This window comes from Phocoena sinus, chromosome 17 (assembly GCF_008692025.1).
Source record: "Phocoena sinus isolate mPhoSin1 chromosome 17, mPhoSin1.pri, whole genome shotgun sequence".
NCBI classification, from domain to species: domain Eukaryota; kingdom Metazoa; phylum Chordata; class Mammalia; order Artiodactyla; family Phocoenidae; genus Phocoena; species Phocoena sinus.
Window position 1 is genome coordinate 38,796,859 of NC_045779.1, and position 15,168 is coordinate 38,812,026.

The 15,168-nt window shown below is 38.6% G+C and overlaps 1 protein-coding gene across 2 annotated transcripts in view; it reads left to right on the top strand.

The window, feature by feature from the left end:
- INTS8 (integrator complex subunit 8) overlaps positions 1-15,168 on the top strand; it is a 66,086-nt gene that overhangs the window by 35,576 nt on the left and 15,342 nt on the right. For both annotated transcript variants that reach the window (XM_032609758.1, XM_032609759.1), the window contains exons 17-26: positions 4,099-4,283; positions 4,725-4,758; positions 5,412-5,468; positions 5,554-5,615; positions 8,034-8,152; positions 9,228-9,331; positions 10,555-10,605; positions 12,458-12,531; positions 12,612-12,676; positions 12,841-12,884. In XM_032609758.1, the coding sequence (XP_032465649.1) occupies positions 4,099-4,283; positions 4,725-4,758; positions 5,412-5,468; positions 5,554-5,615; positions 8,034-8,152; positions 9,228-9,331; positions 10,555-10,605; positions 12,458-12,531; positions 12,612-12,676; positions 12,841-12,884 (795 nt within the window). The remainder of the gene's footprint in view (positions 1-4,098; positions 4,284-4,724; positions 4,759-5,411; positions 5,469-5,553; positions 5,616-8,033; positions 8,153-9,227; positions 9,332-10,554; positions 10,606-12,457; positions 12,532-12,611; positions 12,677-12,840; positions 12,885-15,168) is intronic.

The following is a 15,168-nucleotide window of genomic DNA, read 5'->3' on the forward strand; positions in this document are numbered from 1 at the left end:
AAATGCTTGTTGGTTTGTAGGTAAAAGTATAGTTTTTGATAATTCAGGCACTTTAGTTTGCCCTCTCTAATATTTTTTTCTTCTACCCTATAGTTACGAGAATGCAAGCAAAAATTATTTCGTTAATAGACAACATTTTGGTATAATCCTAAAGTAGTGAGACGTTAGTCAGCTTTTCTTGCTTTGATTGATGTAGTCAAACCCCGGGTTCAGCTCTGGAATACCTGGGTCTAGCTGGGTTGAACTGGGGGGGGCGCTAGGGATGAGCTGCACCCATTTTCCATTTGAGCACCTTACCCTTCTTCAAAGCCTATTAAACTCTCTAAGTTGATTCCTGATTCTTATTAGGGTACATGTTTGTTATTAGTGATTATTTCCATATGAAACTGTTCATCCAGTAAATTGATGGTATGTTGTTTGTTTATACTCCTTTCTTAATTACACCTACCCTGCACGACTGGAAATGCTTCTGGGTGGAGAAAACATCAAAAATAAAGAGAGACAGGAAGTCTTCCCTAAGATTCTTTCTTTCATGTGTTAATATTACGTTTACCCTGAATAAGCAGTGAACATTTCTCCCTTTCTGGTCTTGTAGTTAAAAAAAAACAAACAAAACATTTCATGATTTACCACTTTTTTAATATATGTTTCGTCCTTCAGATTTCCTTACTCTTTTCTTAATGCTTGTGTTACCTTTTGTTCTTACCTGCCGTCATCTCATCTTCAGTACACAGCCCCTTAAATGGACGGTTATCTGGAAACCTTGCAACACTGGACCAGTTTTTTTTTTTTTTTTCGGTACGCGGGCCTCTCACTGTTGTGGCCTCTCCCGTTGTGGAGCACAGGCTCCGGACGCGCAGGCTCAGCGGCCGTGGCTCACGGGCCCAGCCGCTCCGCGGCATGTGGGATCTTCCCGGACCGGGGCACGAACCCGGGTCCCCTGCATCGGCAGGCGGACTCTCAACCACTGTGCCACCAGGGAAGCCCTGGACCAGTTTTTACGTTTGCCTTTGGTTATTTGTTTCCTCCTTATTTCATGTATGGCCTTTAAAAAACTGAGCTCATTTCACTTCAACCCTTTGAAGACTTACTGATTTCTTTTGGTTTTTTCCTCCTTTTTGTTTTCTTTATGGTCGTTCATAAAAATTTATTGTCATACTTAAGTCATCCTTCTCTTTGGAATTTCAGACATTGGATTATATCTGTTTTTTTAGTGAACTTTCTGAGATGGGAGTTCCTGATATCTAGGGTATTTGTCTGATTATGCCCAGCAGTCTCTTGTCTGTAGTAAACTCTCAGATGAGACGACCGTTTTGTTTTCGCGATTATCATTTCCACTTAGAACGGTAGCTCGTTGCTTAGTATTGTGACAGCGCAGGGGCTTTTCTCTTTGCTTCTCTTAGCTGTGAATTCTGTGGAGCTGTGTGCACCAGGAAGGCTGGCCGCATGTTTGAGGGCCTGCAGTGTGGAAGGGCACGGGGTATTGTGTTGTAGGTTGCCTAACCTTGGGCTAGGTTAGCTCACTGCTTCCTGCACTTCCCCTTGATCTGGCCACAGAGGAGGAAGGGTATGAGGTGACCTTGCTGCAGGGGCCACTGAGGCATCTCATCGTCTCATCTGGATTAGGGCTTTGTGTGTCTCCTACCCTAGTTGGCCCCTTGTTCCCTTGTTAACGTAGAGGAGAAAGTAATCAGATTAAGAAGTCTAGAGTAAGGGATCAGGTATTAAAAATTAGACAATTTAGAGCAGCTTTCAAACTTCGAATTTGATGTGGAATATATATACAGATGCATAAGGAAGAGTCTGGAAGGATATTAATAGTCATTATCCCTGGGTAGTGAAATATTAAGTGATTTTTTATTTTTTATTTTTTTGCGGTACGCGGGCCTCTCACTGTTGTGGCCTCTCCCGTTGCGGAGCACAGGCTCCGGATGCGCAGGCTCAGTGGCCATGGCTTACGGGCCCAGCCGCTCTGCGGCATGTGGGATCTTCCCAGACCGGGGCACGAACCCGTGTCCCCTGCATCGACAGGTGGACTCTCAACCACTGTGCCACCAGGGAAGCCCTTAAGTGATTTTTAATCAATTTTATTTTCCATTCTCTTAGGAATGGAAAAAGGAAAGGGAATAGTCTTACGCATGTGACTAAATATGACCTTTTGAAATAAGAAAAACAGTCCAGCCTCTCCCTTGGATCAGTATGGGAGGTAGTGTAGTATATTGGAAAATGTATAGCATTTATGGGCGCTTGGATTATAAGAGACTAGCTAGTGGGAGGAGGAGAGGTTGGCGCTAACAGTCATGATGGTATAAGACAAAGACCATGGCTTTTGCCGTGGCCTGCAAGGCCTTTTAAGGTGTGGGAGCTTCTCCTTCTCCCTCCCTGTCATGCCAGCTCTGTCTGTGGTGCCAGAGTGCTCACGGCCCTTGTACACACAGTGCTTTCTCAGGCTTCCGCACTTCTGTGTGTTCATTTGGCCGAGATGCTCTTCCCACTTCTGCTGGTTTGTGTAGTTTCTTGGAAGCTTTCCATAATTCTTTTCTCCGCAAACTTGCTGTTCTTGTTACTTCTGTACTGTTGTACTGTGGACATATTTCTTTTGTTGCACTTATACTGTATAGTAAATTATTTGTTCACCTGTCTGTCTTCCCTGTAAAACAGTGAGCTTCTTGAGGACAGTTAATTTTGATATTTTCAGTGCTTTGCTTGATACCCAGCACATAGGAGATGCTCAAGAATGTGGAATTCAATTGACTTGGGGCCTAATACCTCTGAAAATTCTTACTTTTAAGTGAATTTACTTGCTTAATGTAGTAACCTTCAGCCAAGCATGTGACCTCTGACAACAGAAAATGAAATTGAGAACTGCAGTAAATAACTTGTGTATATTGTGATTCTAGTTGTTAGAGAAGAGTACGTGCAGTAGGCACGCAGGATGAAATGTTCTCCTAGATCAGGGACCCTTGATTTCCATTCACATAGCATAGCTAGGGTTTTTAACACCATTTTCACTAGCTTTAGGAAGCACCAGAATTCTTGTAAATTAAGTGTTCAGGTATTTATTGAACTGTACTTTCAACTTTTCTGTGTTTGAAATTTGGGGGAAAAGCACTATTTTCACCTTTGTCATAATCCTGCCTCTCTCTTTAAGCAGTGGGACCCCATTATGAACCTTTTCTAGGTCCAGTCAGGGAACTGGGGATTCTTGATGGACGTGAATTATCCCTGGCTACTTTACCCTCTAAAGAGAAATGATGTATAAGAATTACTAAAAACAAAGGATAGAGGGGCTCTCTCTTGCTTAAATTATAGAGGAAAAGACGTGCTGGATTTGGCATATAAGCCTATTTCTTTCTCTACATTTTGGGCCTGTCTTTTCTGTGCCTTTTGCTTTCAGCCCTTCCATTCTTTATTTCTGGGTCCTTCCTACACCTTTGGTCCTGAAGCCTGCCTTTATTCAGATCAGTCACTTTCAGTAATCTGTCCTTCCCTAATTCTACCTCCTCACATCAGCAGTAGGTCCATCCCCAGTTGCTGTCATTTTTCTTAGAGAAAAGTTGCTCTAGATCTTTTTCCTTTATTCTGCCAACTTCAATGTCCATATTTTTTCCTCATTTTTTCCATTAAAATTAAAAAAAAATTGTGTGTGTGAGTGAAATTTAACCCCTATTTTAGTCTCATCTCTGGGCTTTTACAGTTAACATTGTAGTGTATATGTTCCATTATGGGCTTTTTTTTTTTTAAGGTGGGATCATACTATGTGTATTTAGCAGTTTTGTTTTTTCCCACTGAATAGATCACATACCTCTTTGCATTGTCTCATTTTCTTCTCATTAGACTGTAATTGTTTAGAAACAAGGAGGTTTATAATGTGGTGGGACCAGAGGATTCCCTTCCCAGATCGGATTCAGATCTGTCAGTAGACAGTGAGCTCTCAATTCTTCAGCGGTTGGATAGAAGGCACAGCATAAGATACCTGTGCTTCGTATGTGTGGGCAGTTATTTATCTTTCTTCAAATGTTCGTCAATAATAGAAATAGCATGCATGACATTACAGATTATCTTTTGTGTATTTTCTGTCTGTTTTTCATGTTATAGCTTGGACAGCTTTTAGCAGCTACATGCAAAGAACTTCCAGGCCCTAAAGAAAGTAGACGGACTGCTAAAGACCTTTGGGAAGTTATTGTTCAGATCTGTAGTGTGTCCAGTCAACACAAACGAGGAAATGATGGCAGAATTAGTTTAATAAAGCAGAGGGAGTCTACATTAGGTATAATGTATCGGTATGTTCTATCAGTTTGTTTTTTTAGTTATTTATTTATACTATTTGTACTGTTGTAAGAACACCTACCATTATCCTTGTGTATCATAAAGATGGGCAATGTAAGAATTCTGTGGTGCTGATCTCCGATGGACTTGTCTGATATGGCCACCTTAGGACATACCTTGCTTATATGTTACTTTAAGAGACTACTTATTAATCATTTAATATAATCAAACCTGAGTTCAAAGTCAACAGTTTTGGTTGGATGGTGCTAAAGATGTCACATGTGATTAAAGCAGGAAAGACATTTTATTAGGTTAGTACGACAGTAGAATATTATACTCTTTTATACATGCAGGACTGGAAAGTTAGGAATAAACCTTCACGTATAATTTACTTTCTTGTTTTTATTTTTAATTTCTAATATTAAATGCATATACACAATTTGTGTTTTTTGTAGGAGTGAACTGCTTTCTTTTATCAAAAAATTACGGGTAAGCTTTATAAAAATTGATCTAATTACTATTGCTGATTTCTGTAGAATATGACAAAAAATATTGAGTGTTTAAATGCTGATTATTTAAGTAACCTGTTAGTGTGCTTTTTATCTTCAGTGATCCTTTTTTTGAGGACGGGATAGTCTGAATGGAGAAGTTTGTTTTGCATTTACCTTACCATGTTTTAGCGAATGGAACAGGTGTTTTTTAAACTGTAAAGAATTCTTCATAATAGGGCTAGATAGGTGAAGCCTAACTTAAATTTTTCTTTATAGGATTAACGTCATATTTATTTATTGGACATAGATTCCACTCTTTAAATTCCATCCTCTATTATTTTAAGGAATAAGAAGTCAATTTTTTCTAGAGGTAGCTGGAAGTACTAGTTGGAAAGAGGTCTGTTTACTCAATTTCAAAAGACGTGAGGACAGACACCTAAATTTGGTCATTTCTGTGTAAATTGTGTGTTGCCATTTCTTTCATGAGATTAAAAATAAAGTTGATCTTTAGTGTGCTGTAAACTAAAGCAGGTGGTAATTTTCAAACCCGTAAGAATCTTTTGAAGGAAAATACTTGGTATCCTTGAGGTTGATGGGAAAGATACTAAAATATATATAATATTTAAGGATTCTGTGTTTTCTTTCTCATAGGAACCGTTGGTTTTGACTATTATTTTATCACTCTTTGTGAAACTTCACAATGTTCGGGTAAGTATTTTATAATTTCATCTAAAAAATCTTTGGAAGAAATTTCCTTTTAAATCATGCTTTTTTTTTTTTTTTTTAAAATAAGGAGGACATTGTGAATGATATTGCAGCTGAACACATTTCTATCTGGCCATCCTCCATCCCCAAGTAAGAAGTATTACAGCTTACATTTTATTAAACTGTTTATATATTTAGAAACCATCCTGACTGATACAGATAACCTTGAATAATTTGATCAAAAGGCTGCAATTTGTTAGGACTCTATAGCCAACTTCATGTTTCTCCATTAACAGTAATAATCTTCCTAAAAATTATGGATAAGGCATAACTAAGTTAACAGCGAAGGTATACTAGCCTTAAGTAGAACCTAGACAGTCTCTCAGTAGTCCTGATTCCTTGTCAGTGGTAGAATTAGAAAATTGAGGCTAATTAAAGAATGACTTTCTATCAGGTTTTTCTAACAGTGATTGTCAGAGGTTCCCAACCCTTTTTAGTTGCCTTAAGAAGTTCTTTAAGTAATTTAAGAAATCTTTTCTCTTAACTTTCATCACCTGAGAATCACAGTAAGAGGATGGGGGAATTTTGGGGGGAGAAGAAGAAAAGGTTCCTTTTCTGGAAGAAGAAACCATTTATATTTTTCTCTTCCCACATGTAGCAACTTCTCATTCAGGAGAGTCCATTTGTTTCCTCACAAAAGTTACTTTTCCTTTTCTCCCTTCCCCGCCAGTCATCTTCTTTGTGCCTGAAGGGCAGATCTAGGCCTTATTTTATTGCTTTTAGTGGCATTTTTGAAGAAGAGAAGATTGTAGTAGGTAGGTAAGCAGGCAGTAGAATGAGAGCAATTTGCTTCCGTCCCAGTCTTAGAGATTGGAAGCCGTTCTCTCTCTGACAGGGATTCGGAGAGTCTAAAGTGGGTGAGTGACCCTTCCCTCCGCTTATGAGCCTTAGTTCCCACAGAAGCACTATGCTTCCTGAAGCAAATAACTGCAGATTTTTACATAAAATTTGATATATTAGATAGCAATCCAAGAATCAGGTAGAGGTCATTTTGCCTTTTTAATTGATGGTTGTAATACCTCTTTGGTGTTACTTCTTTGGCCTAAGTTTAGACTGTAAACTAATGATTGATTTTTTTCAGTGTGTGTTTATAAATGGGGCAAAAGAATGGTTTATCATAGAGGTTCTGAACCAGACTCAGAGAGACTGAGTCCCAGCCTCTCCACTTCTCAGGTATATGACCTTGGGTTAGTTGCTTTCTGTGCCAGTTTCCTCATCTGTAAAACGGGTATAAGAATAGTACCTACCTTGTGAGGATTAAATAATAAACTTTCTAAGCTAGGTGTTTAGAATAAGGGCTGCCACGTAGTAGGCTTAACTATTATTTTCATGATAAAATTACTTTAATGTAAATTAACCCAGAGAAAATAAAATGTGACTAAATGTTTTACCAGAAAAGATATTTCTCTTGAGCAGAGGAGGAGTCTTTATTGACTCCAAGAATAGTGTGAGGATGGTATGGATTAAGTGTTACTATTTTAAAATTGATTGATATGTAGGTAGAATTCTTAGACTTAACATTTTGTAATTTCTAGGAAACATAAACCAGTGTAACTCATTTAAATAATTGTAAATAAATTAGTTGTAAATCAACAGTTGGGTATTTACTAATGGCACCACAATACTTTCCCACTGTACTGGGAACAGTGGTGAGTTATGATAAAATCTAACCCTTCAGGGCAACAGGAGTACTTTGTCCAACCTTGTTAGATGATAGAGCCAGGACTTGAACCTCGGTGTGTTTCTGAAGCCGAAGCTTGTTCTCCCCCGCTGGGTCTCGCTGTAGGGGCTGTCAGCGTGTTTCTTGGGTGCTCGCTTGGCTTTATCCTCACAGTTCCACCTCCTAATTCTGCATCTCAGGACTTCCAGGCTTAACTAGGCTCAGAGCAGCTGGCCCCCTTCCGTACTCTTTTTTGGATTCTTCATTGCTTGCAAATGAGCTGCAGTGATACCCTTGCCATGGCTCCCCCCAACCCGGTGAAACATCTAATCCAGAGGAGTTAGTTAACCCTTACAAGAAGCCACAAGGTGAATTTAAGGCCATGTAGCAGTATTGTTAGTGTTTGAGCCCTTGTTTTCTGTAGCTTCCTCTAGATAACAGAACTTAAAAATCATTTGGAAAATTTTTATGAGTCTGTCTCTTTATAATTTTGTTGCCTGTAAATTGTGCATAAAAAGTGGAGACAGGATTTTATCCTATGACCTTTTTTGTGCTTTATATTGTCGAATATTTAAAGATACTTTTTAGAGTGGCCTTCTTTGGCATTTTGGGAAAATAAAGGAAACAAAAATCAGATTGTTTTCAGCCCCTTATAAAAAGTTAGCTGATCGCACTTCCTCAGGATTTAGTTGTTTTGATAGTTTTAAAATATTTACTCCTAGTAATATTTAGCATTGTATTTATGATCACCTAAATTTTGACTAAGCCTTTTTGTTTTTAATAAATGTGTGTATGGAATTTGAAGTTGACTCTTAAAATAGAGATTATGTTTATTGTCTTTCATATAGCCTCCAGTCCGTGGACTTTGAAGCCGTGGCTATCACAGTGAAAGAGCTAGTTCGGTATTCCCTCAGTATAAACCCAAACAACCATTCCTGGTTAATTATTCAGGCAGACATTTATTTTGGTAAGTGAGATGTATGGTTGCTTTGTGTTTTGTTTTCGTAGCAGTTTTAGAAGTGAAAATAAATACATTACACTTGTTATTACAATACTTTATTAAACTGAAGTCTTGTTTTTGACATTGTCTAACTCTTCTTCCTAGATAAAATTGAAAGTAACTATTATTGTTATATGTATGCATTTTTCTGAGCCTTTGATTCAGATGCTTTTAGTTTTATGTTGACTACTTTTTCTCTGTGTTGTTTTTTTTTTTAATAGTAAATGGTCATCTAAAAAGTTGGTAAAACATTCTTAAGGAAAGAAGTTAAAGTTTAGTTTACAAAATTGCTCTTTAAATGTTCTAAAATATGTCCAGGCACTCTTGATAATTATTTGTGTTCTTGAAAATAGATTCCTAATTTTTCCCCCCGGTGTATGTGATAGATTTTCCAACTTGATAGGGAATTTCTAATATTTCTATTACTATACAGATCAAATTATAGTTCTGACTGGTGTCATTTCTGGGTCACTTTTTTAGGAGTTGATTTTTTTAAAGAGAAAGTTCAAAATTAAGAGTAGAGAGAATAGTATAATGAATCCCCATGTATCTCCTGTGTCTGCCACCCAGCTTTTTATTTTTTAAGTGACTTATTGCAAGCAGCCTTAAGTCATTTTTAGTTTTTTCATTTTTTAAATTGAAGTGTAGTTGATGTGCAGTATTACATAAGTTACAGGTTTACAACATAGTGGTTCACAATTTTTAAAGGTTATATTCCATTGATAGTCACTACAAAATACTGGCTATACCTCCAAATACTAAATTCTGTACCAGTAAGTTTGACAAGGAATCTGAGCTGAATATTTGGCTAATCAGTTTGAGAAGGAAAGACTCTATTATACAACTACTTTAAAGTGGTTGAAAAAATAAAGCCAATTTTTCTCATTGTTGGCCTGGCTAAGTGTTATACCTAGGTCTGTGGTTTGAATCTGCTTTTGTCAAACATGAAGTAATAATACCTGACTCTTCACAAAAGAGGCCCTATTTTTCCAGCTGTGTATTTAATGACAGGTAATTCTTTATCTCTGTTTTCTACTTCAAGCAACAAATCAGTATTCGGCAGCTCTTCACTATTACCTCCAGGCAGGAGCTGTGTGTTCTGATTTCTTTAATAAGGCTGTGCCCCCAGATGTTTATACAGACCAGGTAGGTTGTTTTTGCAGGCTTGCTTGCTTCTTGTCTGGCTTTAAATGTTCTTCTTCCTGGGCCTCCTTTTGCATGAGCTTATTCATTTCCATGTATATGGTGGTAACTCCCAAATTGATTGCTCTAGACCAGATTGCTCTCCATATTTCCAGTGCCCACAGCTATTGCTGCTTTGATTTCCCAAAAACACCTCAAACTCAACCTGTCCAAAACTGATTCAGCATCTTTTTTTTAGTATTATTTATTTATTTATTTTGGCTGCTCCGGGTCTTAGTTACGGCTTGCAGGCTCCTCGCTGCAGCATACAGGCTCTTAGTTGAGGCATGCGAACTCCTTCTTAGTTGGCAGCATGCGTGTGGGATCTAGTTCCCTGACCGGGGATCGAACCTGGGCCCCCTGCATTGGGAACGTGGAGTCTTAACCCACTGGACCACCAGGGAAGTCCCCTGATTCAGCGTCTTACTCTACCAGTCTCTCCTCCTGATGACCTTCCCACACCAAAACAAAAACAAAAACAGAAGACCCCACCAAAATAGCAGTCATCTTTGTTTAGCCCTTTGAGTTGATCAAGCATATATCCTGAGTGTCATACTCTTTTCTTTACTAACCCTCCCACCAACATCCATTCAGCCTTCAAGGCATATTGATTCTGCCTCCTAAATCTCAAATTTTGTTAATTTTCTCTCAATATGCATCACCCTTTCCTCTGGTTTAGGCCACCAGTATCATAATTTAATAAATGGCATTTTTTAATATTTACAATAATGGCTTTTGAAATAAGATTTAAAATTTAGATTTTTTTGGGCTTCCCTGGTGGCGCAGTGGTTGGGAGTCTGCCTGCCGATGCAGGGGACACGGGTTCGTGCCCCAGTCCGGGAAGATCCCACATGCTGCAGAGCGGCTGGGCCCTGTGAGCCATGGCCGCTGAGCCTGCGCATCCGGAGCCTGTGCTTCGCAACGGGAGAGGCCACAACAGTGAGAGACCCGCGTACCGCAAAAAAAAAAAAAAAAAAAATTTAGATTTTTTTAACTTAAAAGTTCTATTTTTTGGAGCAGTTTTAGGTTCATAGCAAAATTGAGTGAAAAATACAGAGTTTTCACGTACCTCCTGTCCCCATACATGTACAACCTACCTCACGATTGACATCCCACATCAGAGTGGTACGTTTGTTACAATTGACATTAACTAGTCTTTGAAAATAACCAGAATTTTGTTTTTGTAGGTAATAAAACGAATGATAAAGTGCTGTTCTTTGCTGAATTGCCACACACAGGTTAGTTTATAATATTATGATGCTGGTCTGTTTTCATGAATATTAGAGTTTATAATAAATATAAGGCATTGGACTGGGAAGTAGCTTTTATTTTCTGTATCATAATTGCTTAACTTTATGGTATTTAAGAATTTGCATGTTCTTTAAATTTTTAAAAAATAGTTTACAGAATTTTAACTAAAATGAAAGTATGAGTTAGAAGGCATTGGTCTTTGAACTTTATAAATGGAAAAAGCATTCTCAAGTATGTTTTCTTATATTTAAAAGTAGATATGTACATTAATCATTAGGGAAATGTAAGCACCACAATGAGATGTCACTTCACACTCACAAGGAGGCTGTAACTGAAAGATAGTAACAAGTATTGGTGAAGATGTGGAGAAATCAGAACCCTCATATATTGCTGGCAGGAATATAAAATGGGGCAACCTCTTTGGAAAACAACTTGGTGCTTGCTCAAGAAGTTAAACACTGAATTACCTACCATATGACCCAGCAGTTTCACTCCTGGGTATATAACCAAGAAAACTGAAAACATACGTCCACAGAAGAATTTATACGTGAAGTGTTTATAGCAGCATTATTCATAACAGCCAAAAAGTGGAAACAACCCAAATGTTCATCAGCTGATGAACAGATAAACGAGATTTGGTGTGTGTGTGTGTGTGTGTGTGCGTGTGTATATATATGTGTACACACACACACACACACACATACACACACACAATGGAATATTATTCAGCCATAAAAAAGAGTGAAGTACTGATACATGCTACAACAGGGACGAATCCTGGAAGTTTTATGTTGAGTAAAAAAAAGACAGATACAAAAGGCTTTGTATTGTATGATTTCATTCATTTGGAATGTCCAGAATAGGGAAATCTATAGAGTCAGAATGTAGATTAGTGGCTGCCAGAGACTGCGGGGTGGAGAGGTAGGGGAGGAATGGAGACTGACTACTAATGGGTATGGAGCTTTTAATTTTTTTGTGGGAGGCAGGTAATGAAATATTATAGACTTAAAAGCGGTGATGGTTGTATAATTTTGTGAATATTCTAAAAACCACTGAATTTTTTACTCTGAAAGGGTTTACATTATGATATGTGAATAATAATCAATTTAAAAATCTTTAAATATTTAAAAAAGAGATCAGCATTATGACTTACATACATGACTGAAATAGATCTGTTTTCAATGTTAAGCAGACTGGCCTACATTTTGCCAAAATGAGCTTCTGTACTTGCCAGCTGTGAAAGGTTTAATTGGATGTTCTATATGTCCTTGAATGTTTGACACTTTTGTTTGGCAGTTTTCCATTCCCTTCAGTTTTCTGAACTGGCTTTTTGCCAGCTTCTTATTCAGATAAAACTCTAAAATTTTATGATTTAGGTCACAGGGGAAGAAAATATTGGGCAGACAGACACTTGTATAAGGTTTTTTTTTTTTTTTTTTTTTTTTTTTTTTGCGGTACGCGGGCCTCTCACTGCTGTGGCCTCTCCTGTTGCGGAGCACAGGCTCCGGACGTGCAGGCTCAGCGGCCATGGCTCACGGGCCCAGCCACTCCACGGCATGTGGGATCTTCCCGGACCGGGGCACGAACCCATGTCCCCTGTATCGGCAGGTGGACTCTCAACCACTGCGCCACCAGGGAAGCCTGGTGCAAGGGTTTTTTACAATTAAAATTGGATGGATTCCATACATATCAGCTGATCCACTCAGCCTGATCTGCGAGGCCTCTTAAATTAAATAATATACTCTTGACATGAAAATCATTAAAAATTACCCCTCCAAAACCAGTAGTCATTGTTGATACTAGTTACATGAAACCATTTTCAATTCTTTTTTTATGTAGGTGGCAATTTTATGTCAGTTCCTCAGAGAGATTGACTACAAAACAGCCTTTAAATCACTGCAGGAACAAAACAGGTATGAATGGTTTTTGAAATAAAATGAAGTTGAAATTTTTCTGCTTAAGAAAGAGGAAGTAACTGAGTTCTGTTTTTCAGTCATGATGCTATGGACTCCTACTATGACTACATATGGGATGTTACCATTTTGGAATACTTGACTTGTATCCTTCATCAACATATGTGTGTGCTGTTAGAACAATTCATTTCTGTAAATTAAAGAAGTATTTAATATTGTGTATGTTCTAAATAAAAAACAAAGAACAGTTGAGAATCTATCATGATATTTAATAGTATCAAATTTATTATTCTTAACTAATTCATTTAGATCTTCATCACAAAAGAGGAGAAACAGATAAAAGACAAATTGCGGTAAGTTATTTTATGCCTTGATTCTTCAATGATGTGCTTAATTTCCCTAATACTAAACGATTTCCTGTCTCATACAGCATCAAAGTCCTTACAGTGGCCTGCAAGGCCACATGTGACTTGACCTCTAGCTATTCATTCAACTCTCCCTTGCTAACTTCTCCTACACCAGTACCCCTACTGTTCTTTGAACATGCCAAGAACGTTCACTACCGAATGGCCTGTGAAATTTTCTCTTGCAGGAACATTCTTTTAACTCCCCTCAGGTCTCTTCTCAAATGTCACCTTCTTAAGAAGTAATTGTCCTTTCCTGACCATCTTATAAAATAGCAATGTCTCTCCCCCTTTCCCTCCAATACTCTTATTCTCATTTCCCTTTTAAAACTTTTCTCCATAGCACTTATCTACAACTGACATACTGTATATTTACTTATTTATTGGCTGTTTCCCCATGAGGTAGGAATTGGTTTTGTCACAGTTGATACCTAGAATGGTGCCTGGCAAATAATAGATGCTCAGTAGTTACTTGATGGATGAATTATTTATTTAAATTTGACTTATAAACCAAAACATTACAAATTCATGGTCATTTTTACAAGCCTAACATTTGCTGTGTCACTATTACCATATATGTTTTCTCTTTGCTCTTTCACTCATTAATAAAAGTATATGCCGTTTATTAAGTGTCCTTTAAAGCTTTTTACTTGGACTAAATTGTATGTCCATTATTTAGAGGAAACAGAATAACAACAGCATCTTTCAAAAAAAGGAAAAAGAACATGGTCCAGTTCCACTTAACTGGAGACTACTCATTCCCCCATTTCCAACTTATCCAGGGCTGGAAGGCAATGCTGAAAATTTCCCAGTTCCCTGATGGCATTTCTAGACTATCTCTACTTGTATCATTTTTTAAGCCCTTTCTCCTTGGAAGCTTACACCTACCTCCTTACTAGCTCATCTAAACAACTACCTGGATGTTCCTGTGCATGCATCAAAAGACATGTGATCAACTTATCCAACACCCCTGGCACTCCAGGTTCCATTATCACCTTTACTCTTCATCAGCCACCCATGGCCAGACCTTTTTGTCAGAATTGCTCTGCGTAAGATCTCTGTGCCGGTAATCTATCCCTTTCTTACTTCCGGGCTCCCATGTTCCTCATCATCAGTGAGATGTTCAAGTTCATGACCAAGTTTTCCCCAGTCTGTCAGCCCTTTTCCAACTTCTGTTCCTTCCCTACTGACCTTGAGTACAGCAAATACTGGCCTGTGTACTCTCAGAGATACTGATTCATTTGATCTGAGATGAGACCCTGGGATCCAATTTTTAAGTTTTCCCAGGTAGTTCTGATTATAAACCAGATTTGGGAACCCCTTCTATCTATGATTGACTGTCGGGACTACTCTGATTAATATTTTCAGCATCTTTGCTTTTCTGTCTTTTGCTTCACCTGGAAAAGTCCCAACCCTGAATCAGTTCAAAAATTTATGCTTTTTTTCCCCTGAGCCACTGAGTTCTGTTGGAAAAAATCCTACAGCTGTATAAACTTGTGCCACTACCAAACCATGGCCTCCAACCTTAGCTGGCCGCTCATTTCTTTTGTTTACCTGCCAGTGGTCAGTGGTCTGCATTCTTTTTTAGGGAATATTTTAGACTTTCACCCTATTAAGCCCCTGTCCTCTCTCCCTTTTCCATTTTCAGTAACTTCCTTGTCTGTTTGGAGTAGACCAGAAAAAAAGACTGATCAGCCCCTGTCCTTATGAAAGTTATATAGTCTTGGGAGTTGTGGCCCCGTGAGTGGCAGCTTCACATTCCTGTTTCAGGTCCCTGCTGTCCACCTTCAAAATAATTGACAACTGTATTCATTGTTAAGTCCACGCTTTTAGTCAGTAAAAGCTTATGCTACTCCTTGATGAAGACAAGTTTTTATGCTTTTGATTCTATCCTTTCAGTGATTGTCCCTTTCAGTTTGTTATCTCCTCTCCTATATTGTCAACCACTCCCATACCTATAAACTATTTCATCCTTAATAGAAACTTCTCTTGACTGTACTCCACCTCTCTCTCATTCCTTCTCTGCCTAGTTTTTTTCTTTTGCGGTACGCGGGCCTCTCACTGTTGTGGCCTCTCCCGTTGCGGAGCACAGGCTCTGGACGCGCAGGCTCAGCGGCCATGGCTCACGGGCCCAGCCGCTCCGCGGCATGTGGGATCTTCCCGGACCGGGGCATGAACCCACGTCCCCTGCGTCGGCAGGTGGACTCTCAACCACTGCGCCACCAGGGAAGCC